Below are 23,307 nucleotides of genomic sequence, written 5' to 3'. Positions count from 1 at the left end.
GTCGATCATGATTTTTGACGGCAGCTTTTCTGTTCAAGGGCGCATTGTTGTATTTTCTTGTATAGTCTCACCAGTTGATAAGGTTATACGATGATTTTAGATTGGAATTTGATCAAAAACAAGAAAATCTCACGTTCCCCACCAGCCTTATTCTTCCGATCCCCGACGGACGGAGTCGGACACGGACACGGACCCCATCGCCCCCGGGTGCATATCTGACACACAGACTTAGCATACCTCGGGCCAGACACCAATCCGGTTAGCCCCATTTAAGGCTGACCTAAGACCTCCCAAGGCTACGAGTGACCTGCACACTGATCGCCTCCCGTAGCCTGGCGGGTCGCTGCGGCTTAGGACCCGCTGGTTTCCCTCAACCTGCATTGCCCGTGTGCTGCGGCCCCTTCATTCTCGACCCTGGGAGCCAAATAACAGGATGCAGTGCACAATGGAGCGCTTTCTATATTTATTTGGCTAGGGATTGGAGACAAACTATTGATTACAATACGATTCCAACTCTGGGAGCGAGTCTGCATTATAAAGTGACGCTTCTATCTATACTTGTACCGGATGGCCATCACCGCCCCCACCTGAACAAGACATCGCGCCGATAGAGTCCGATGACCGAATCTAACGTCAACATATTTAAAGCTAGCAACAAGACTCTCTGCCGCTCGTCTACCATAACTGCCACCATAAAATCAAAATGTCGGCTACTATTGACAGACTCAGCCGCGTCCTACGGGACCCATCCCCCACAAACGCTCAATATCTTCGCAACGCCCTTATCTTAGCTGCTTCCGTCGCGCTGGGGACAGCCATTATGCTCCCCACCGCAATCCGCGACTATCGCATCTTCAAATCCTACGGCGAGGGTGGACCCCCGAGCAATATCCTCGGCTGGATTGTTGTGCGCGGCCTGTTCGAACCCTTCCGCCGGGAAATGTTCAGCACCACCGAGTACGAACGTGCCGAACAGCAGCAAGAAGGATTCCTGGCTCTATCAGCAGACCAACTCAGCTCGAGGAGTGTTTCTAATCGACCTGTTGTGGGACCGCATGTTGCGCCGCAGAGGCAGTTGACGCAGATTCCGGATCCTGCCATTATGGAGGTGTGTTTATATCATCCAGCCGTGCTATCATTACAGGGAGATTGACGTTGACAATAACACAGAAACTGCGGGAAAAATTCTTCACTTTCGCAAAGCGAAACGCTCACGTTGTCAAACTGTCCGAGTCTCTAGCGGAAGGGCACACAGAAGCAATCTTCCTCGCTGATCATCTGCCCGCCTCGCCGATCTTCAAAGCTACAAGAGGGGAGATAGCACATGTTCATACAGGCAAAGACCATTCATTGCATATGGTTCTATCACCCGTTGATTGTATGTATTTCCACCTCATTTCTTCCCTCAATTGATTCCAAGTACTTATCTCTGATACTAACGTAACAATCAAGGCAAAAAGCTTATCGAAGCAGGCTGGGCCCAGCGACACTCTTTCTCAGGTTCTTGGGCAATGTCTATTTTGAGCTTTGGGACACGATCAAATATTCCCTCCGAGTATATGTTGGTTTATGCGCCGCGTACAGAGGCGGAGGTTGAGACTGTTATGGCTATCGTTGTGGCGAGTGTTAAGTTTGCTACTGGGGAACAGGACATAAGGTGATTATGTTGCTAGCTTTTCTAAGCAAAGAGGGATATTGTTGCATATGTATATAGCATTATTGTCTCGGGTTGGTGCTATTGAATAGTCAAATGTGTCTTTTTCTTTAACTCCCTACAATGGGTAATATTATCAGTATAGACTTATTGTCGATTATATATTTCGATCTGATACAATAATCAACAATGGCCCAACTAGAAATGAGCGTATTTGCAGTCGGGTCACCGGTACAGCTCTGATGTGAAGCCACCTTGATATCACTCAACATTGCTCAATGTTGAACGAGAACTTGTGCGTCAAGGGCAAGTCCACACTTTGTGTCAACGTTTGCGTTGTCGCATCGTATCTGCCACACTTCGACTCGGTGACATCAAGCAACTTGATTGTTGAGATCTTTACATCCGGTTGGTAGCCGAAACTGCCGTCCATTTCCAGGACACCCTTGTTATAGCTGAAATGAAGCAGACTGGTTTCGGTCGGCTCCAGCGAATCGCCGTCATCAAGATACAGGTCCCCCGAGGCACGCCCATGAGCGCCAGGAGCGATTATAAGCTCAAAATCTTCTCGCCGGAGCGCTGTTGTTGTGTAGGCACTCTTGGTGCGCATGGGGATGATGTTGCCACCTCGGATGTACACAGGAATTTCAGAGTATCCGACATTATTGCGAGTCATGTTAGCTCCCTTTCCTTCGATCTTTTCAAAAGTGTCAAAGTCATAGAATGTGTCCTTTGGCATGTAGAAGGTCACGCTCGTCTCGTTGGGCGTTGTGACAGGACACACCAAGAAAGCATCGCCATGAAAGAACTGCAAGTCAATGGCGAATGTGTTGGCATCGTCGGGGTACTCCCACATCAACGGAGTCAACATCGGAGCGCCAGTTGTGCTCTGCCGGTGGAAATTTGTGTACATGTAGTCCAGAAGCTTGTACCTTGTGGCAATGGCTCCGCGAGCAGCATCCGCAACAATCGGCCACCGGTAAAACTCTTGGTATATGGTGCTCTCCTCTGCATGGTTACGGTAGAATATATTCCACGCTCCAAGAACCGCCCAGCGCGCGCAGAGAATGGGGTTGGTGTCGTAGTTGAAGCCGCAGACGTCGGAACCTACCATTGGAACCTGGAACATGGCGACGAATTGGATCATCTGGATGATTTGAAGGCGGTAGTCACTGTCAATGGAACGGTTGTCTCCGAACCAATGCCTGAAGAGCAATGTTAGTTTTGGAAAAAGAGTAAGCTAGGGTAAGGCTTACCCGACACGTGTGGAATCGCCGGCATAAGTTGAACGCGTGATGCTGTGCAGAATGTAAGCAAGGACAGCTTCGAAATACCAACGTATTCGAGAACGAACATCAGCGGCCTCTTCCCCGGTCGACGTTTGATCAACGAATTGCGACTATGTCTACCCATCATGCTCCCGTAAAAATTATGGACGTCATACTCTGCTAGGCCGTTGGCGTGGTGCAAGTTGGTTGGTAGGGTCTGTGAACTCAGTGGGCCGAAATAAGCTCCAATATCGTACGGTGGGGAGATCAGATCACGTCCCGGCAAGCCCTGCATGGATCCTTTTGGGTCGGAAGAGCCGGCATCCCTTTTCACGCGGTGTGACCGATTTAGAGCATATTGGGTTTCAGGGACGGCTACTGCCGTTGTATTAGGAACCGTCCAGTGATCTGAGAATGAAGCCATTGAGCCACATCCTTTTGTGTGGATTGTCCGATTTTGCGCCTCAAATACGTAGAGACCCTCGTGTGTATAGAGTGGATACGAATATGTAACTTTTGAGTTCGCAGGCAACTGAACCGTGAGGTTCCAGGCCCCATTCGTGCCTTGCATATCCGGTGCATAGAATGGCGTGCTGTTCCCTATCGATAACGCACTTCCAAGTAAGAGGAGGTCATCTCCGTCTGGAACCTCAGAGTCCACCATGAAAGTAACAGTAGCCATGCAATGCGGCTGAAAGTTCTCGGGAAATCCTGGTATCTTGTACGGTGAGTACATTCGCACCGGAGGCGGACGTGGCGGGTCCCGACTTTCGATAGAAAACTGCTTTGGATTTGGGCATGGATAGTCGCAAAAGTTAGACGCTTCGTTCATATCTATCCAAAGCCCATCAATGTCCACACCGCTATCAGCGTTGAAGAATGTGTCGAACTGCTGGTCCCAGAAGGCTTGTGCGTTGGGCGCGAACCAATCGGGGAAGTTAGTCGGCCCCGGCCAGACAACGCCTGTGTATAGGGTGCCATTGTCCTGCTTCATGAAGGCGTCTTTGGCAATGCCGTCGTGGAAGGGTGGATAGTCTCGAGAGGCGACGGCAGGGTCTACCATCATGATGTAGTGCTGGTCATGGTCATGGAGATAGTTGACAAACTGCTGCATTCTGCTCAGAGGAAAGCGCAGTGGGTCCAAAGAGAATGTGGAACGGTAGTCCATATAGTCGATGTCGTTCCAGATGGTCTCCAAGGGGATGTTTGCGGCACTGTAGTTTGCTACTACGGCGGCTGTCTCATAGGTGTCTTGGTAGCCATATCGACACTGGTGGAAGCCAAAGCCCCAGTACGGCATTAGAGTTGGATAGCCAATGATTTTAGCGAACTGGACTGAGACATCTTTTGGGGTTGGCCCAGAGAGGAAGTAAAAGTCGAAAACGCCTCCGATAGTGTTATACTCCAGAAACTCCTCTGTGTCCACCCCAAGATTGATCTTCATCCCGTTTGAGTTGTGGAGATATACCGCATGAGTACCATTGCTCCCGCGATGGTCGTAGTAGATCGGATAGGAGCCGTACAGATTGGAATTCTGCGGCATGAATGGCTGACCCGAATTCCAATCGACATGCGAGTAGTTTTGCGAATCATGGCGGAAAGGATCCGAGCTCTCGCCCAGGCCATAGATGTTTGGATTGCTGGGCAACGAGGTTCGAAGCCTGAGATACTGTGTCTCGAAAACGAGTGTCTGGCCAGTAGTGTTGAAGAGGACTTGGCCGTTGGACCTGCGAGTGACGGAAAACGAGAAGGGTTTCTGTTGCATAGAAAATACCAAGTCTTCAGGTTCTGAGAACTTCCCGGACTCGGGCATCGCTAACAAGTCATTGGGGATTTGATATACACGCTCATCGGCATCGTAGATTTTGACGTGTAACCGATTTTCTGCGGGTCGTTAGTTTCCACTGACATTTTTATCAACCAGTACCCACCTGTTTGATACTCAACAAGCAGCTTCAAATCCTTAATGTCATCTCCATATGCGTTGCACGGGCTGCCCTCTAAAGTCAAATCCGCAGTAATCGCCTTGCTATGGTGCTTTACATTCGCGGCAGCGTACCCAGGACAGCTGCTTATGCCTTGAGCCAAGACAGCAGTTGTCCCCAAGGCGGCACCAAGCCAGAAGAAACGCATCATGTCGGATTGCGTAACAAGACTATTTTCACCGGCCAAAAATTGTATGTATTTATTTCACCCCTTTATTTAACTACAAATTGAGTTTTTGTAACCTGCCCCTCCTCGCCTGTATTCATTCCGTTCACCGACGCTCTAGTGTAACCTGCCCCTCTTCCCCGCGGGGAAGAAATCCTTCCAGGGGCTAACCTTGATATTGGGCCCCTTCTACCGACTCGCGGGCCCTGAATTGCTAATCGTTTACCCCTTTCCTATTAGGATCAAAAATTCTTGGACATATGATTATACCATAAGCTAAATAACTTGCTAACTATTAACTAGCTAATTACTGTTTCTTATACCTGTTTTGTATGTCTCGCTACGATTCCATTAATTTTGATTCATCCTCTATGTAATCCTTTGAATTATGAATTTTGAATAGTTAACTAGGTCTTCTTGCTTAATTCTGCTCAACTTACCTTCTTCTCTATCCAAGAGGAATTGTTTTCTGTATTCTGTTTAGAGTAGGTGAAACTGGTGTGGGGGGATGTGGAAAATATATCTTGAATGTATGAGGTTGGGTAATTGTTCGCTTTAAAGTCCGGGATTGACCAAATCCCCGCACAGCTACGTGCGCCCCAACATTGTTACTCGGACACCCCCGATGCCGAGATGAGGGGTAGTGCCCGGGTTAGAACTTGATGGCTGATCCCTAAGCTCTTTGAACTTATCAAGGTACCATCTTCTTTTTCGATGATCTAGATACCTTACTCTGCCGGTTACCGGCAAAGGGCCTTTTGCGGGGAGCTTAATGACATCTCTACCTGACTTTGGGCAAGCTCTGCCACCAGTGAGCTGCCGCTCACGCCGAACCCTACAATCAAAGGTTCATTCTAGACCACCTCCACGCGTTCCGCTCCTCTCCCACACAGCTGCAGAAGTGTTGATTGGCTTTATAGATCTTCCATCCAACGGATAGCGAGAAAAGTTTTTATCGGCGCGGGTCGCGATTTGTCTCTGGAAATTCGAAGTCCGCACGCCGGGGCGGGTAGGTATTTCTGTCCTCACCTCAAGCGTATGCTAATTGCTTCGCGCTGATCAATGTTTACAGACCCTATCCTAGACCGAGCATATCGGCGATAGACAATACCGATGCATCCCCTTCGTATGAGACATCGGCTGACCGGCTGTTGAATCTCTTGGTGGGAGATGAATTCGACTTTTCTGGGAGCCTTAGGACAGGAAGAAATCCCATTCAACCATATAGCAACACTGCGAAGGACATCGGTCTGGACTTCGACCTTTATGAGGCATCCTGTTCTGATGCTGCGATCCACTCGGCAGATCACTGCGTTTCCATCATTAAGGGGCTGGATCCTGCTCTGAGAAGCTATCTACTCGAAAGCTTTTGGAGCCGCTTTAACTCATGTATACCCGTTGTGCACAAGGAAGCTTTTCTAGCCAGCCTCGCCGAAGAGAATGGAGAGTTTTGCTCTCCGGAACTTCATCTCGCAACCCTCGCCATGGGTTTTCGACGCGCAGATCACAGGCGTCCAAATGTCCAGCAGCTTTCACTTCCTAATTGGGATTCAATTCTGCACAAGAAACTCCGACTGATTATAGATAATCTATCAATAAGGAATGAGCCACGGAGTACCACACATGCGCAAGCTGTCATTATTCTTGCTCAACTAGAATGGGAACGAGGACGAGACCACTCAGCGAAGCTCTACCTAGGTTGGTTTTCATCTAGCGTATGGCAAGAAATCCAATATTCATGATCTGCAGGCACTGCTTTCACCATGATTGCAGAAATACAGAATCGTCAACATGATCTTGCCACGCCAGTTTCAGATGACGAAATCATTGTCCAGCGTATTGCCTTGCGTGCGGCAAGCCTTATGGATAGGTGAGTATCCACGCGTACATTTCGAGATCCTTTATGTTGAGTTGTCTCGCTCGTTAAGTCATAGAACTATGTTCAATCATCACTTCGACACCGCTCTGGGCAATCGGCCGAGGCATTTGTACTTTGCTACATCTCATCACCTTCGCAGCAATCCGTCATCGTTGACAACGAAGCAGGATCTTAGTTCACAGATCTACAATGCACACTTGGAACTCGTCAGCATTGCCACAGATTCCATAGAGCAACTTCAATCGCAACTGGTCCGCTCCACTGAAAACCCTTTCTTCCAATTAACAGAACTGCACAATCGTCTACAAAGCTGGTATGGCAGTCTCCCGAGCCGCCTGCGCTGGAACTATCAAACAAAAGAGTCTACTCCAAGTCTCTTCCTTCTCCAGTAGGTCTATACCAACCACCCACCACCATTTTCGCCCAATAAAAGTGAAAAGAAAACAAAAAAGAAGAAACGATATTTGAAAGGTGATAAAGCAAGAAACAGCTAACGCGATTACGCTTACAGCCAACTATACCATGCCGTCCTGATCTTGCTATATCGTCCTTTTGCGTCCCAGGAGGCACTAATGAGCATTGTCGACCGGTTTACGGGCGCCAACATTAACCAGCTATCCGAATCTATTCACAATATCCTACTTACGAATGCGATTCGGATAGCGGACCTCATCTTCGAGTCTCGCGAACAATTTGAACCCGGCGCTATCTTTCCCCTATCGGTTCAGCAAGGAGCTCTTGCAGCCGGAGTTCTTTTAGCCCACATATCACGGATAGAGGGCAACGGTATAGGAGATTCGGGTCTCCGACACCTGAAAATTCTACAACAGTTTTTCATTGACATGTCTGCGATACAAGGACCAGCTGACAGGTTGGCTCGGACTCTGCGGGATATCACTGTAGCTACGAGCAGCTGTGGCAGCCCTACGGAGGGATGGAAGGCTCGCACCCCTCGGCAGAGCATAGATATTACGAACTCAGACACAGAGCGGGTTGAAATTTCAGTTAGTCGCCCCAGCGATGCCATCTGGGTCAACAGAGATGACGAATGTGGCGGAACCAACCTGCCAGGACAGCGACACGATTGCGGAGCTCAAGAGCAAGACATCACTGCCGCTACGTCTAAGGATAATGACGCCCCGATAGATGGAAGTCCTTATGGACTTGGTCCAATAAGAGATTCAGACCACAGACCAGATTTGTCACCTGCTTCAAATAATTCGATCGGCCGCCGCTCTCACAGCCAATCATTGCTCCGGGGCAACGACGCAATGAATTCAACAAGCATGCCTTCCGCACACGCCATGCAACCAAGTCCCACCCGCCTAACACCTGTGGATATGTCCTTGGACCCAGGAGGGTTATTTTCTCCTCGGTTTTCCCCTGGAACAGACCCCTTGAGCTTGCCCGTGGCTGGTCCTGACTTGGACGCCTGGGACAAGGAAGCTGTCAGCGTATCCTGGTCTGATACATTCAAAGCGCTTAGGGCAGTGCATGAGCGATCTGGGTCGGAGAAGACGGTTGCTAACGAGTTCGGTGATGTGATGGGGGGCGTCTTTAAGCTGTGGTGATTTGAGTTAGGAGAGATGTATAAGCGCTTTAATGGGCGTAACGCAAGCTTACTGGGTCTATATTGCATTCACAAATTTCTGTTTTCTCTCCCGGCCCAACCACTGCTATTTCCCCCACCCTTCTTCCTTTTGATCAACGGGTGTATTCTATCTGGCAGTTGACAGCCTCAACTCTCTGCAAACATACGAGCCATATTGAACCCTTCTACGCCGTTTGAGGAAACCATTTGATCATAATGAGGCAAGCTGAAATCGAAAAGATCGTAGTTGGGCGCCCCCTCGAAGCATGATTGCCAGAACATCTTGTCGGTTCCCGTCAGAGATGAAGACTCAAACCCACAAGCATCTTGAATCTCCGCAGCTGTAGGAGGCGAATTCCACGGCCTCATCAGCATTGGCTCCACACCGGGATCACGTAGCTGCTGCTGAAAATCCTTTGGGCTTTGGGCTACGACATGCCTCATTTGTGCTGTCTGCTGCTCCTCAGAGACAGATAAGTCAGCATCATGCCGTTCTGCTGCCCTAAGATAGTCTAGCGCTTCAACCTCAGTTCCATAAGCGCCCCTTAGAGAAAGCAAAAACTGTTTACACTGCTGGATACCCTGGACAGCGGCACATTTGACGGTTTCATCTGGCGACTTGGTATCCAGTAGATGTATCAGTATAGCCGCAGCGACGCTGCCGACAGCCGTCGTCGATAAGTATGGCGATAGACCGGCCTGATAGAGCCCCCAGTTAACGCTCGTTAGCTCCCAGGCAGCATGACGGAGGACGCGCTGGGATGAACCCTGCAGCTCGTCCTGTCTGTTACACCAGGTTGAGCTGGGGGATAAGGCTTTGAGGCGGTACAGCGCACTGACCGCTACATAGTAGACGACATGGACGGTTGCTTTGTGCACGATCAGGCTGCGGCCGTGCTGGGTATTGTACGGATTTGATGTAGCGGCATGCGCCTCGTAGTGGAGGTTAGGAGGCATCTCACGGTACCACCTGGCGAATTCTTGCGCACAGTAATCAAGACGGCTAGATGGGGATGGGGTTGGATACTCGTTATAATCCTCTCGATTACTGCCTTCTACCTGTTGGCGGATTTTGAAGGTCGTGGATAGGAAAAGAGCGATAGAAACACAGAGTTTCATGTGTTCTATACACAATCCAGCCAATGCATCCTGTATTGGCCGGTCCTCGAGAACACTGAGAGATTGCGTCACCTCGGGCAGATGGACAGCAGCAGGGACATTTATCTCATCATCAAAGTCTTCGGGTGCAAGCATCGAAACACCGCAGTAGGTTGTCCTGGCTGGACGACCTAAGGCTAATGCATTCTTCTGTTCGCGAGCAAAGGTGCACCACCACACCCGGCGGCGAAGATGTTGCTCTGTTGTATCGAACCGCGACTTATCGGGCTCCAGGTGCAGTCCGATCGAGTAGGCCAGAGAGAGTGCAGTTCCCGCCCAGTACCATGGATCTTTCTTTTCCTTTCCCGGATACCAAGTGCTCATGAGTATCGCGGTCTGGACGGCGACGAATGTGTTTGGCTCCGTATTGCAGTCGAAAAGGACCTGGCGAAATATCAGTTCCTGGACAGTCGAGAATATTAATGAAAGAACATTAAGTGAGTCTCACCTTGGCCCGATTGAAAAATGCACGACGAGCTGATTGTTTGGAATCAAAACCTTCTCGTTTGATGATCTCGTTCTCCACGAACGTCACCCCAGCACACATGACGGCATGGAACAGGAGGAGAGCCATTGGTCTCTTGCCCCTTGTTTCGTTGTCCAAGATCGATACGACCTGGGCCTTGTCCAGCAAAGGCAAGAGTGGATGGGTGAACTCGAGGTAGCGTGCGAGACACACATCGCGGAATGTGCCCGTGGGCAGCGAGAAAGCATTTTTCTCGAAGAGATATCGCAGATCAGCTTGGTCCAAGCTCGCGGGAAGAGGTATGATGAAGCTCGGTAAATTTGGACAAGCGATGTCCTTCAGAAGGTCTATTGTTGAATGGGAAGGTGCAAGTCTTTCCTCTGCTAGACCGACATGGCAGCCAGTCGCAGGGCCTGGCGTCTGATTTTCCAAGATCGTGTGATCCTCGTGCTGACCAGCCTGTTGTGAGATTATTTCTGGCGCACTCCGTCCGTCTCCTCCCGGCAACGGGCCGGCAGGGGCATTGGACTTGCTAGCTTTTGACACTCTGTTTCATCAGAGCCACAATCAGCTACAATAATTTTTCCATATCCAATTTCGCCTCCGATACATACTTACGGCGCCTGCTTCGAGGGACGATGCACTCCCTGGAATCCAAGTGGCAGTTGGTACATGGGGGCCCATTACGAACCACGTCGCACCGCACTTTGCGAGACCTGCACAGTGCACAGGCTCGGCCCGCGCGCTTTTTGACCCTTCCATCGACAGTTCCAGGCTTATCCATGCTGACCAGCCGTCCGGCATGAGCGTCACTTACTGCAGGAATAGGCGTTTGATTGAGGTGCGGAGTTCTGCCGAAGTACCGACAAAGAGCCGACAGCAGTCACTAAACTTAAAAAGGCTTAGTTAGCGCTATGCAACAGAAAATCAAGTTTGATAGCCGTGGTTATCTAACCAAATCTACATCATCCGGCGTCCGATGTGGAGCATAGGATCACAGATAGATAGCCGAAACGAATCAAAGCCTCGTCGTCTGGAGTGGATCTTTTGGGAAAGAGAGGGAGGGTTGGTCCGCTCACAATTACCCCAGAAAGAGGGGGTTCCGGGGCCCCGCATACATGTAATATTCCAATATTATATACTGACCCATGCCATGTTTCGTTTCAATGTTTTGGAGGAAAACAAATCGTCACGACCGACAATGGCTTCTTCAGGAGAGGACATCGCTACAAAGTCAGAGCAAGAGGAGAGTCTCTCTGAGCTCGAGGGAGAGGTGAATGCCTCAGATCAGCACCAGGTGAAACGGATCAAAAAGAAGATAGACCTAAGAATCTGCGTTGTGCTCGGAGTGCTGTATACCGCCTCATTAGTCGACCGTGTCAATTTACCTGTGAGTGTCTCCTGCTCTAGCAACTTTTAAACAACGCTGACTCAGAAAATAGAATGCGTATGTCCATCTGATGGCCTCGTCCTCAAAACACAAAATCTGATCATCGAAAAGTTATGTCGCTGGAATGGATACAGACCTGGACCTCAAAGGAAATGCTTATGTTAGTCTTTCACTCATCCCTGTGGCGCTCGGGGATACTATACTGAGGCCAGTTGCTTCAAGTCCCTTTTGATTCTCCTATTCTTCCCGTTTTATATATTATTTCAGCCGCCAATGACTGCAATTGCCCGGAAGCTTCGGCCTCGCCGTTTCCTATGTGGAATTGTTATCTCCTGGGGTTTGGTAATTGTTGGACATGGCCTTGTCCAAACCTGGCAATCTATGCTTGCCCTGCGATGCTTGCTGGGAATTTTTGAAGCAGGTTTCTTCTCGGGTTGCGTGCACCTGTTGAGCTCCTGGTACACCAGAGGTAATCTTGCACCGTCGAACAAAAATAACTCTTTTAACTTGCTCATCAGCTGAGGTGGCAAAACGAAATGCTGCCTTCTATCTCCTTGGGTCTTTTATTGCAGGCTTCGGTGGTATCCTGGCATATGGTGTAGGTGAAGCCAATGCAAACTGTTCTTCGGGTGGGAATGCTAAAATTGCAACAGCTGTCGAGAATGAAGGGCGTCGGGGGTCACGCAGGCTGGCGATGGATCTTCATTTTGGAGGGTACTATCACTGTTGCCTTTGGTCTCGTGGCCTACTTCCTCATCGTCGACTTCCCGGAGGATGCGCATAAATCCTGGAAGTTCCTCAAAGAAGACGAAATCCAGACTGTCATTGATCGCATTAACAGAGACCGACAGGACGTAGTAACATCTCCCTTCAAGCTGGGCTCATATTTGAAGAATGCCTTGGACTGGAAGATATGGTTCTACGCTGCCAACTTTGGTCTTACATCGGTGGTCACATACGCTTCGGCTTACTTCCTCCCTATCGTCCTACAAGAGGGACTCGGGTTTTCTGAGGCCGCATCTGAATGTCTGAGTACTCCGGTAAGATTGTATTCAGCGCCTCTTCGGAAAATGTACAACACGGCTGATCGAGAAATGTAGTGTTATGTCGTCGGATCAATTCTTGGATTTGGCGAAAGCCTCATATCCGACAGAATCGGCCTTCGAACACCGTTTCTTCTCTTCAACTGCGTCATTGAAGTAATCGGGGTCGTTGTCTTGGGTTTCGCAAAACCAAGCGGTGTGAGATATTTCGGAGCCTTCCTCATTATCGCAGGATCCAACTCAAATATCCCCCTGTGTTTGACTTACCAAGCCAACAACATCCGGGGCGTTTGGAGACGCGCTTTCTGCTCAGCAACCATCGTTGGCGCTGGAGGTATCGGTGGTATCATTGGTTCCTTGACCTTTCGAGCCCAGGACGCGCCAACATACAGGTGAGTTTTGTATACCGGATCCTCGGAAGGGTTAGGCCTAGTTCGTGTGCTACATGCTAACTAGCCTGAAGACCAGGCCTATACACCTGTATCACAGCTGGGTGCTTGACGTTTCTCTCCGTCTGCACCACGACGACATACTTCTTTGTCCAAAATAAGAAGCAGAAGCAAGGAAAAACAGTGATTGAGGGTTTGGAGGGCTTCAGATACACATACTGAATGATATACATATCCGAGGTCCAAAGATATATTGTGCTTATAGCAGCAACGTCACGTTGCGGTATATAAATATCAGGGATTCGCGAGCACCTCTGTTCTCCCCTTTCAAAGCAGCATGTTCTTAAAAACCTATATCAGTAACTCTTTCAACCAGGAGATATAGTTCGCACTCTATCAAAACAGGAGTCAACAGCAGATAATACCAAAATCATCATGCCCTATGCTGGACCCTCAATCACAATTGGGTCATCAGATAATCCGTCGCGCCTGCCCACAGTCCCCATCAATAGCACACGGAGATAGTCAAACAACGCAGAGTACAGGAGTCAAAAAAGAGCGAACGGAATCAATATACCACTATAAGTTCAAGTAACGCAAAGGGAAAAAAAGATTTAAAAAAAATAAAACGAACAGTGAATCATCCGTGAATTGAACACAAAATTACCACCTTGAAGATAGATACATTCAACCCTCAGCAAGGCCTTCACAATTTTCCTCTCACTTCCACCCCGCTTCGTTCGTTTTCCAATTCCACGAGTAACATGCCTTCAGCGACATCTTCCTCGTCATCCTCCATCTCATATACCCATTTGACCTTACCAGCTCGAGGACTCCTTACTTCCAACTCCATCTTCATCTGTTTGACAAATGCTAGAACCTGATTGTCGGCAACTTTCTCTCCCTGAGCTACCAAAACCTCGATAAGTTTGCCCGACAGAGGAAGAACAACATGTCTCGGGTTCTTTGGATCTCCCCGGCGGTGTGACGAAGAGACGAGCGCCGATGCCGCAGTAGTTGTCGTATGGAGCTGCATCCGGTAAGGGATCGCGGTTTGCGAGGCCGGGGTTGTGTATTCAATCTCAGCGGTAAGAGAAGTAGGGAATTCATTGCGTAAAACGCGAGAGAGACGCAAATGATGTGAGACCTTTTCCGGGAGTTGGGACTTTTCAAGCGGCTCTAGTGTAATAGACCATGCATCGCCTTTTCGGAACAATAGGCTGGAAGATGGCACATTACTCTGCACAGCCGACCGTTGCGAAGGGCCAACTAACCCCTCCTGTTCTCGGAGCATCTTCGATATGCTATCCCCTAGGTGAAGCGTTTCATGAAGTTTTGATCCCAGCCACTGCGTGTCGGTTTTGCCTGCCAAAAAATCGCCATGAACCACGATACCTCGCAAAAGATTGATATTCGTCTTGACACCGCCTATCCTTGAGTCGGCCAATACGCGTCGAGCCTTTCTGACAGTTGCTTCCCAGGTAGATGCGGTAACGATGATCTTAGCCAGCAGGTTATCAAAATCAGCACCAACAACCAGTGCATTAGAGCCGGAAACATTGATATTCGTGTCTACCCGGATACCATGTCCACTAGGAACAGTGAACTCGGTCACCTTGCCGATGCTCAAGGCAAAATTACTGCTCGGATCCTCGGCGCACAAGCGGAGCTGGATAGAGAAACAGTTTGCAGGTGGGGGTTGTCTTGCGCTAACCTCAGGAAGACCAATGTCGTCTAGCGAGCGCCCCTGAGCCAGTAGGAGTTGTGCCTGTACTAAATCGATGCCGCTGATAGATTCTGTAATAGTGTGTTCAACTTGAAGACGCGGATTGACTTCGAGGAAGTAGAACTCTCCCCGTAGTTCACTAACAAGAAACTCGAAAGTCCCAAGTGACCGATATCGAATCTCACTTGCCATTCTCAGCGCTGAGTCGATAACTTGTGTGATCAGAGCTCTGTCTTGTAACGTTATCAATGCGGGAGCACATTCCACCACCTTCTGAAATCGTCGCTGCACGCTGCAATCTCGCTCCCATAAATGTCGGACTTGGCCTTTGCCATCGCCAATGACTTGAATCTCAATGTGATGAAACCCGTCTACTGCGGCTTTCTCAACAAAGACTGTCCGGGACGGCGACTCGCTAATTGCACGTTGAATGTTATGATCCAGCTCCTCATCTTCGCGTACGAGCCGAATTCCTCGGCCGCCTCCTCCGTCAACGGCCTTGATCATAACTGGGAACCCGACATGTCTAGCAAAGGTTCGTGCTTCTTCAACATTGGACGTAGGTTGGGACATGGCCTTTAATACTGGGACACCACATTGCTCCGCTAGCCTTTTTGCCTGGAGCTTGTCCCCAGTGCGGGCTAGGTTCTCCCACCCAGGGCCTATCACGACAGCCCCAGCTTCGAGCCACATGCGGTGCGCAAAATCGGCGCTTTCACTTAGGAATCCATATCCCGGGTGCACGGCGTCAATAGAGTGCTTCCGAGCTAGATCTACAAGAAGTGATATATCAAGGTAGGACGATGCCGATGGGATTTGAATTACATGATGCGGCCGCGCCAGATCACAATGAGACCGGTCGTCTGATGTGTAGAGAGCGAATGTCTCGACTGGATCGGGTAACTCCCGCGCAGCATGCAGAATGCGAACGGCAATTTCACCTCTATGCCAAAATTAATGAGCTAATTGAATATTCCTGCATTAAGTGGGATGCCATACCTGTTGGCGACCAACAGCCGCCTGATGGGCCGCGAGTCCGGGGATGGCGACATTGGCAAGTGGGGAATCCGGGGCAGGAACAGAAAGGGATGCGAAAGCAGCTTTACATGGACTGCACCAAACAGGTAACTGAGAAGATAACAGCTGCCCTAGGAGAAGTATGATTGATGTGAAAATTGTACACAACTGAATCATTTCTACCTTTCCTTATAGGCTGTTTTTGCAATTCTCGGCCCTCGGGAATGCCTTATTACCCTCTTGTATAACCGCTACTGGATCATCTGACTAGCTTCCTTCTGGCTTGTCTCTGAGCCCCTCGGCACTCGGGAAGGCCGATCGCCCCCTCAGCCGACAGAAGCGTGCCCCGGCTTTTAAAACCAACGTCAATGAGGAACGAGAATCTAATTAAATCGAAATCGATTTGACCGAGGACGAATCTGCGAACATGGCGAAAGACGGCGAAGCACCGCCTCCAAATGGAAGCAAAAGCCAAGCTACCGAGCGGCTCAACCAGGTCTCATCGCACATATCACCATCGACCGAAAAATCACAGAAGATAAAATCAAACTCTAAGGCCGCAATTTCCCGTCTCCCAGCGGACTATTCGGATGTCTTAGGCCAAATCGCCACCCTTCGCGGAATTGCGGCAAAGCCAGACCCTAACCACCGTGGCTATGTGCGACAGAAGCAAGCCGGAAAACTATGGGTGCGAGAACGCATAGAGCAGCTTCTCGATCCTAGCACATTCCAAGAAATTGGTTCTGTCTCCGGAACAGTGACATGGCAGAAGACCGCACCCATGCGAGAGAAGCCGGTTTCGTTTGTACCGAGCAATAACGTTCAGGGAGCGGGTATGCTTCGGGGCAGAAAGGTTTTACTCACAGCAGACGACTTCAGTATCAGATCGGGGCACGCAGATGGCGCAACTGCTGGGAAGACGGTCTACGTCGAGAAGTTAGCGGTCGCGCTAAGATTACCAGTCATCAAGCTGGTAGATGGCAGCTCTGGCGGAGGTAGTGTGACGACTATCCGCAAGGAGGGATGGAGTTATCTTCCCCATGTGTCTCCGTTTATACCAATGGTACAACAATTGAACATGGGAATACCCAATCTCGGTGCAGTTGTCGGACCTGCTGTATGTCATTCCAGACCTTCCTTTTTGTCCTATGAGTATGTGACTAACGATTACATTAGATTGGCCTAGGCGCTGCGAGGGTAGTCTCCTGCCACTTCTCCGTCATGGCAGCAGATATCGGCTCACTCTTCAATGCCGGTCCTAAAGTCGTGGAGGGCGCAACATTCGAAGAAGATCTTGATTTCCAGGACTTAGGAGGACCGATGGTACACTGTACGAACGGCACTATTGATAACCTAGCTGCCAACGAAGCCGAATGTTATGAGCAACTACGAAGGGTCTTAAGCTACCTTCCTAACTCGGGTAGCGAAGCACCTCCCGTGATTCCTTCTAATGACCCCGAAGACCGTGAAGACATCGGACTGCGCAGCATAATCCCACGGCGACAAGCCCGCATGTATAATCCACGCACTATCATTCAATCTGTGGTCGACAACGATTCCTGGTTTGAGATTGGAGCCCTATGGGGTCGAACCGCTATCGGTGGACTCGCACGCCTTGGCGGGCGTCCTATCGGTGTGATATCGCTCAATTGCGAAGTGAATGGTGGTGCGCTAGATGCGGCTGGTAGCCAGAAGCTGACTCGGCTGCTAAAGCTATGCGATGTTATGAACTTACCTATTCTACAGTTTATCGACGTCCGTAAGTGATATATCTATCAACAAAACCTATGAATTTGCACTGACTCTCTTTATCATATAGCGGGTTATGCCATTGGCACCGTTGCTGAGCGCACCGCCACTATGCGCTGGGGGGTAGAGCTCGCTAAGGCATACTTCAGTACCACAGTGCCGGTCTTCAACTTAGTGACGCGGCGCGCGTTTGGCGTAGCGGGTGGCGTCATGCTTTATTGCCGCGATCCTGTGATGCAGGCTGCATGGCCGTCCGGGCAATGGGGCTCACTTCCTCTAGACGGAGGTATTGAAGTCGGGCATCGGCATGAGCTTCGTGAAGCTGAGAAGGAGGGTAAGAAAGAGGAACGTTATAAAGAGCTGGAAGAAGAGTATCTCCGCCTGATGAACCCAGTCCGGACTGCGAATGCCTTTGGAGTGGAAGAGATTATTGATCCAAAGGATTCAAGACGGGTTTGCTGTGCTTGGGCCTCGCATGTCTACGAGGTGCTAATGCATGAACGGTTGCTGGACCGGGCGAATGGTAAAATCCGGCCCTCTTTTGCGTGATCTGTTGTATAAGAACGATACAAATATTGCGATGGCCTTTTAATGGCGTTTGACTGAATCCCTCTGGGTCAAACATTCAGCCTCGTGTTCTTATTGTGTTCCTCGCGTATCCTTGATTTGCTGGATGAGAGAAATGGGCAACAAGAAATTAAATGTAAAATCCTACAATAAACGTATTCTATCAAGATCAGACCCAGATTCTCCTGACGTACGTATAATTCAAAAGTGTCGGACTTTTCCCTAGACAATCCCCAAAACTTGAAGCAAATACCTTCATGCTATACAGCAGCTGCCCAGTACCGGGGATCTCAGTTGTATTCAGCACCTCATTTTTTATTGACCCGTAATTGAATAGATTTCCTTCAATTGTATTACTGTGGACTGAGGGACGAAGCTGTCATTAGTATGAATACAGGTCCATAATTACGTAGTTGAGGCGGGGTGGCTCCTAAGGAAACATGCCTGAATCGGGGACTTCTGGCAACAACCCTTCGTACCACAATACATGTACCGTATATGGATGGCATAATTTCTCCGGTGAAAATATCCACTTATTTAGTACAGTTGTTCGGCGTAGCGTGAGTAATATGCCAAAACACCCTCGGCGCGACCAGGTGTATAACCGCGGCTATACAGTAGGGGCCTTATCCCCGCTTGGAGAAGGCAAGCGGACCCTTGCTAAATAGGAAGGCCTTTATAAACCCGTAGAGGTGATGTTCTGGTTACATACTTATAAATTAAACCCACATACAGAAATGGACGTATTGCCTAACGCGATACTGGGAGGCGGCGCTTTAATGGCGCTGGCCATGTACCTAGATGCGAAATTCTCGGTAAGCAAGGACCTCGCCCAGATTCGAGGCGCACGAAAGGGCCAAGAGTTTAGCAAAAGCCTATTTGAGAAACATGGGGAAGACGACTGGTCATTCTACCATATCGTACATGCCTCCCACGCGGTACGAGCCACAATCGGGTCGGACGAGGCGCTCCAATTCGAAGGGAGAAGCTGGTCGTACAACGAATTTAGACAAGAGATTGGGCGTGTGGCTGAGGCATTGTCCAATGCTGGTGTCACCAATCGAACGGTGGTGTGCCTGTTTATGGACAACTCGCCCGAGTTCATCTTCACCTGGTGGGCGTTGTTCAAACTCGGGGCCATCCCAGCACCCATCAACACCAAGTTTAAAGCCGAGCACATCAGACACTGCGCCAAGCTTTGCGAAGCCTCGTTCCTCATCTGTACCACGGAGCTTTGGGGCGTGATTCGAGAGGCATATTATGACTGTCATGATAGCGTGCCGGATCATCGCCAAACAACCATCATCTACGATGCGGGGACGTATGCTTCTCCGCTGGAATCCTTACCGGAGGGGGTGGTGTACTGGGAGCACGAAAAATTGCCTCCGGCCAAGCCAGGAACCGACGACTACCCAAAATCCCAGAGACCTAAGATTGGTCCCCTTATGCCAGTGCAGTATTTGTTTACTTCCGGAACGACTGGCCTACCTAAAGCTGTATCCTATCCCGCTGGCTATTGCGCGATGCTCGCCAACCACAACAGATGGCCTGGCATGTACGATATACGTCGGAGGTTTTATATCTGTCTGCCTATGTTCCACGGCACAGCACAGTAAGGACACCACACTGGAATATTCTATGGAGTACTAGCCCATCTGACTATGCGTATACAGGGTAGCAGCAATGCCCGCAGTGCTGACCACATTTGGCACAGTCATTCTCGCTCGCCGGTTCTCTCGCCGCGAGTTCTGGGCTGACATTCGGAAATCCAACGCGAATGCAATCCTGTATATCGGGGAAATGCTTCGATACCTCGTCCAGTCCCCGCCAGACCCCCGCTTTCCAGATGAAAAGGACCATCAGGTCACGTTAGCGTTTGGGCTAGGGCTCGCACCGACTGTCTGGAAGGCATTCCGCGAGCGGTTCAACGTGGACTGGATTGTGGAATATTATAGCGCGACGGAAGCAACGACATCACTGGTCAACTCGACCTGGAATAATGCAGGAAATGGCAAGGTCGCACATTGGGGTCCTCTGATGAGGCGCTTTGGGCAAGATACTTTCTATATTGTCAAAGCAGATTTGGTCTCCGGGGAAATTATTCGAGACCCGAAGACTGGGTTCTGTATTCTGGCCAAGACGAACGAGCTCGGGGAAGCGATCTGCCGTATCAACCCTCCTATCCAGCGGAAGCATGACTATGTCGGGAATGGAGGGGCTGAAGCTACGGAGAAGAAGACGCTGCGGGATGTGTTCAGCAAAGGCGACGAATTTTTCCGCCTCGGCGATGCATTATTTATGGATGCTGATGGGTATATCTCATTCTCTGATCGCCTCGGGGATACCTACCGGGTCAAGGGTCATAATATATCTACGACGGAGGTTGAGAACTGCCTCAGCCGCCATCCTGATATCGCATCGGTTAATGTCTATGCCATCCCTATGAATCAATACGGGTACGAGGGCCAATTGGGTTGTGCGGCCATAGAATTTCATGCGAGATCATGGGATCGAGCGGACAAGATCCTCGCCGAGCTGGAGCAGTGGATGATTGGCTCTGAGCACGGCATCCCGGGGTATGCCATCCCACGATTTTTGCGTATCATCCGCGACGGCGCCACTGTAGCGCCCGATCAAGGCCCCAACCATGGAAGTGAAACCGAACGAGTGTCAACCATCATGAAGAAGGTCAAGGTTGGACTCCGCAAGGAAGGATTCTCGCCTGTTGGATGTGAAGATCAGATGTATTGGATTGAGAAAGAAGGATCTGGGTATGTTCCGCTAGTTGAAGCGACTGCGCAATCGCTTCGTACGGGGCAATTCCGGTTGTAATTTAGAGACCCTGCGTCAGTAGAACGGGCACATCCACTGCATATTTCTTTTGTCCCACCTGTAGATATTTTATATCCGTGGAGCGCAAAATGACACGTATGATATGCATGGCAAATACGCCAACAAGACAACTCTCAGCCCTAATCGGCAAAGGTACCCCGAATATTCCACATCCGAATCTTCCCTACTCATTAGCCACAGCCAACTGCTCCGAGCTGGGCTGGATGGCCATGTGCACGACCCAGCGGCGGGTTTGTAATAGGCCAATTGCGGCACCACCGTACACGACGGAAGATGGACTATATGGCATATATACTTATTCACGATTCATATGGCTTGAGAAGATACAATACTATGCGAGTAGCGACTTATGGTTCTACCGCACGGCTTGTTCTCATATTGCATATTGTGCAGAAATACTTGATATTCCCTATGCAACGCTAAGACAATAATGTCTTATCATTCTATTTATTAATACACCACGTTGGACTCGTTACAGGCAGGACAGGCTTGGGCTGCTGATTTACAAGGAGCATGTATCCACAGCGGCGGCAGGGGAGAGAAAGGAGGCAGAAAACGGACGCTACAGGTTAAGCAGCTTCCTGTAGATAATTTTCAGCTGGCGGGCTGAAGATCGTCGGAGGTGGAGACTGAGCACAGTACCGGCGCATCCGCTGCGGAAGTTATCCGAGTAGTGGCATGTCTAACTCTTCTTTGCTGTTCGTTTGCCAGCGACCTTGGTGAGTTGAGGCCTTTCTCTGTCTGGGTGTGACTTGCCCGGACAGATGTCAACATAATACGGTCTAGGAAAAAGTCAATGGGAGATATTATTATCACAGGAGCGGACTAGCACAACTTACAGTCCCGTACTATGTAAATAGAGTTCGTCTATCCCACGGTGGGTGGAGATGTCTCAACAATATATTCCCGTGCCGTCTAATTTGACGGCAGGTTTCCGCGCACCGAAACTCAACCCTGCGGAACCCAGTGGTATCCATACTGGTGTTGTTCTCGTTGTGGTGGTTGGGCCATTGGATGTTGATACGTTGGGCCCGGTTGCTGGTAGGTTGTAGCAGGAGCTATCTGGGGCGTTTGGGTGACGTTGGGTACAGACATGGACCGGGCTTGATGAAGGTACTGGGGATGTGTTTGATCGGGAGGATGGAGGTCGTTGGCACGTCGGCGTTGCAGATGCTCACCTACGGGGTAGTGGTGCGAGAAAGACGTCTCGGAGGATTGTTGGTTGGCGCTAGCGGTGTTGCTAAAGCTCATTTGAGCAGATGGAGCGGGCATTGACGGCGGCACCATGCGAGACCCCTGATGAGGTAGTTGGCCTTCTATCACATACGGGTCCAGACGGCCCGAAAACTCTGCATCTGACGAGTCACAGAGAGACGGTGAGCGCGTGTGGGCCATCTGCTGCCATTCGTGAGGGTGGGATGAGCGACTCGATGTCGATAGCCTCGAGGATGTCCGCCCCGCTGGTGTTGGGTGCGAGGTCCCTGAGAAATGCGGCGAGAGCATCGGTCCGGTCGAGGTGATGCTTGGGGCTGCGGTGCTGGGGGTATCTTCCATGCGCCATCCAGTTCGAAAGGGGCCTGTCTCACCACCAGCAGCGAAGCCCGATCCTCCGGTGATGGCGGCGAGCTGATGCTTGAGATGGTTGTTCTCTTCATCTAATGCTGTATTGCGCCGTATGAGTTCTTCGAACCGCTCGCTCCGGGTCCGCAAATCGGCGATTTGGCTTTGTAGAGTGGCCACTTGACCCTCAAGTTGTTCGATATGCTCCTTGTTCCGCTGACGGATCGACCGCTGGGCCTCTCGATCATTCGCACGCTTGCGTTCCAGCTGTTCGGCAGAGAGCGATGACACCTTCCGGGTCCCTGAGCGAGGGTCCCGCTTCTTTGACGAGCCCAGGTCCTTGTTACTGCTGCTCATAATGTTCCTTGTCCGGCCCAAGCTAGACACGCTGCGAGACCCGCGACCGAAACCGTCCCACTTGTCTTGCCCAAGTAATGCACAGTCGGAAACCATAGATTCTGTATCGAAACCCCAAAAAAAGGTCCAGAGGACTCGGTCAGCATCTGACCATCCAAGATCCGGGCATGTGGGGGAAGGAAGGCGATTTAACGCAGGTCCAAGTAGTAAAAATAAACTTGAGGCGAATCCTGAATCCAAGGCGGCAGAACGAATGAGCCTTGTTGGATTGGGGGCCTTCTTGACGGTGTACGACGGTGTCTCAATCTGAGAAAAGGGGATTGAGTGCCTTAAAATAAAGCCGGGTTGTCACCGACAGTCTCGATTACGTCCGGTTCTCCAGATCGTCACTAACAGCCTCCTCCAGGGAAGACAATCTCCCGATGCGGCGCAACCAACGGCCTAACGCCGGGTCCGACTGGTCCAATTGGGGGTCGGCTATACACGAAC

The 23,307-nt window shown here is 50.2% G+C and overlaps 9 protein-coding genes across 9 annotated transcripts; 5 read left to right on the top strand and 4 right to left on the bottom strand.

Moving 5' to 3' along the window:
- Positions 1–703: 703 nt before the first annotated feature.
- On the top strand, positions 704–1,661 carry N7474_004868 (uncharacterized protein; the record flags this gene model as incomplete). The annotated part of the gene is made up of 3 exons (XM_057196283.1): positions 704–1,108; positions 1,171–1,378; positions 1,453–1,661. 3 exons carry the CDS (start codon positions 704–706, stop codon positions 1,659–1,661), a joined length of 822 nt encoding a protein of 273 aa, XP_057053679.1.
- A 258-nt stretch (positions 1,662–1,919) lies between these two features.
- Positions 1,920–5,058, bottom strand: N7474_004867 (glycoside hydrolase family 31 protein; the record flags this gene model as incomplete). The annotated part of the gene is made up of 4 exons (XM_057196282.1): positions 1,920–2,859; positions 2,911–2,952; positions 3,009–4,806; positions 4,854–5,058. The coding sequence occupies 4 exons, from the start codon at positions 5,056–5,058 to the stop codon at positions 1,920–1,922; spliced, it is 2,985 nt and encodes a 994-aa protein (XP_057053678.1).
- Positions 5,059–6,836: 1,778 nt separating this feature from the next.
- On the top strand, positions 6,837–8,523 carry N7474_004866 (fungal specific transcription factor domain-containing protein; the record flags this gene model as incomplete). Its single annotated transcript, XM_057196281.1, has 3 exons — positions 6,837–6,943; positions 7,008–7,340; positions 7,464–8,523. 3 exons carry the CDS (start codon positions 6,837–6,839, stop codon positions 8,521–8,523), a joined length of 1,500 nt encoding a protein of 499 aa, XP_057053677.1.
- A 167-nt stretch (positions 8,524–8,690) lies between these two features.
- Positions 8,691–10,951, bottom strand: N7474_004865 (uncharacterized protein; the record flags this gene model as incomplete). The annotated part of the gene is made up of 4 exons (XM_057196280.1): positions 8,691–10,103; positions 10,150–10,714; positions 10,786–10,814; positions 10,859–10,951. 4 exons carry the CDS (start codon positions 10,949–10,951, stop codon positions 8,691–8,693), a joined length of 2,100 nt encoding a protein of 699 aa, XP_057053676.1.
- Positions 10,952–11,368: 417 nt separating this feature from the next.
- On the top strand, positions 11,369–13,211 carry N7474_004864 (retrograde regulation protein 2; the record flags this gene model as incomplete). The annotated part of the gene is made up of 7 exons (XM_057196279.1): positions 11,369–11,557; positions 11,610–11,614; positions 11,669–11,721; positions 12,025–12,155; positions 12,211–12,597; positions 12,658–12,992; positions 13,064–13,211. 7 exons carry the CDS (start codon positions 11,369–11,371, stop codon positions 13,209–13,211), a joined length of 1,248 nt encoding a protein of 415 aa, XP_057053675.1.
- A 484-nt stretch (positions 13,212–13,695) lies between these two features.
- N7474_004863 (uncharacterized protein) lies at positions 13,696–15,767 on the bottom strand (the record flags this gene model as incomplete). Its single annotated transcript, XM_057196278.1, has 2 exons — positions 13,696–15,658; positions 15,715–15,767. 2 exons carry the CDS (start codon positions 15,765–15,767, stop codon positions 13,696–13,698), a joined length of 2,016 nt encoding a protein of 671 aa, XP_057053674.1.
- A 392-nt stretch (positions 15,768–16,159) lies between these two features.
- On the top strand, positions 16,160–18,030 carry N7474_004862 (uncharacterized protein; the record flags this gene model as incomplete). The annotated part of the gene is made up of 3 exons (XM_057196277.1): positions 16,160–16,849; positions 16,909–17,491; positions 17,552–18,030. 3 exons carry the CDS (start codon positions 16,160–16,162, stop codon positions 18,028–18,030), a joined length of 1,752 nt encoding a protein of 583 aa, XP_057053673.1.
- A 755-nt stretch (positions 18,031–18,785) lies between these two features.
- Positions 18,786–20,880, top strand: N7474_004861 (uncharacterized protein; the record flags this gene model as incomplete). Its single annotated transcript, XM_057196276.1, has 2 exons — positions 18,786–19,660; positions 19,722–20,880. The coding sequence occupies 2 exons, from the start codon at positions 18,786–18,788 to the stop codon at positions 20,878–20,880; spliced, it is 2,034 nt and encodes a 677-aa protein (XP_057053672.1).
- A 969-nt stretch (positions 20,881–21,849) lies between these two features.
- On the bottom strand, positions 21,850–22,818 carry N7474_004860 (bZIP transcription factor; the record flags this gene model as incomplete). Its single annotated transcript, XM_057196275.1, has 1 exon — positions 21,850–22,818. The coding sequence occupies one exon, from the start codon at positions 22,816–22,818 to the stop codon at positions 21,850–21,852; it is 969 nt and encodes a 322-aa protein (XP_057053671.1).
- Between the last annotated feature and the right edge of the window lie 489 nt (positions 22,819–23,307).

Source organism: Penicillium riverlandense (genome assembly GCF_028828495.1).
Source record: "Penicillium riverlandense strain IBT 135883 chromosome Unknown utg000003l_segment0_segment0, whole genome shotgun sequence".
Lineage (NCBI taxonomy): Eukaryota > Fungi > Ascomycota > Eurotiomycetes > Eurotiales > Aspergillaceae > Penicillium > Penicillium riverlandense.
Note: the sequence above shows the minus strand (reverse complement) of the source record. Positions and strands in the feature narration are given on the sequence as shown.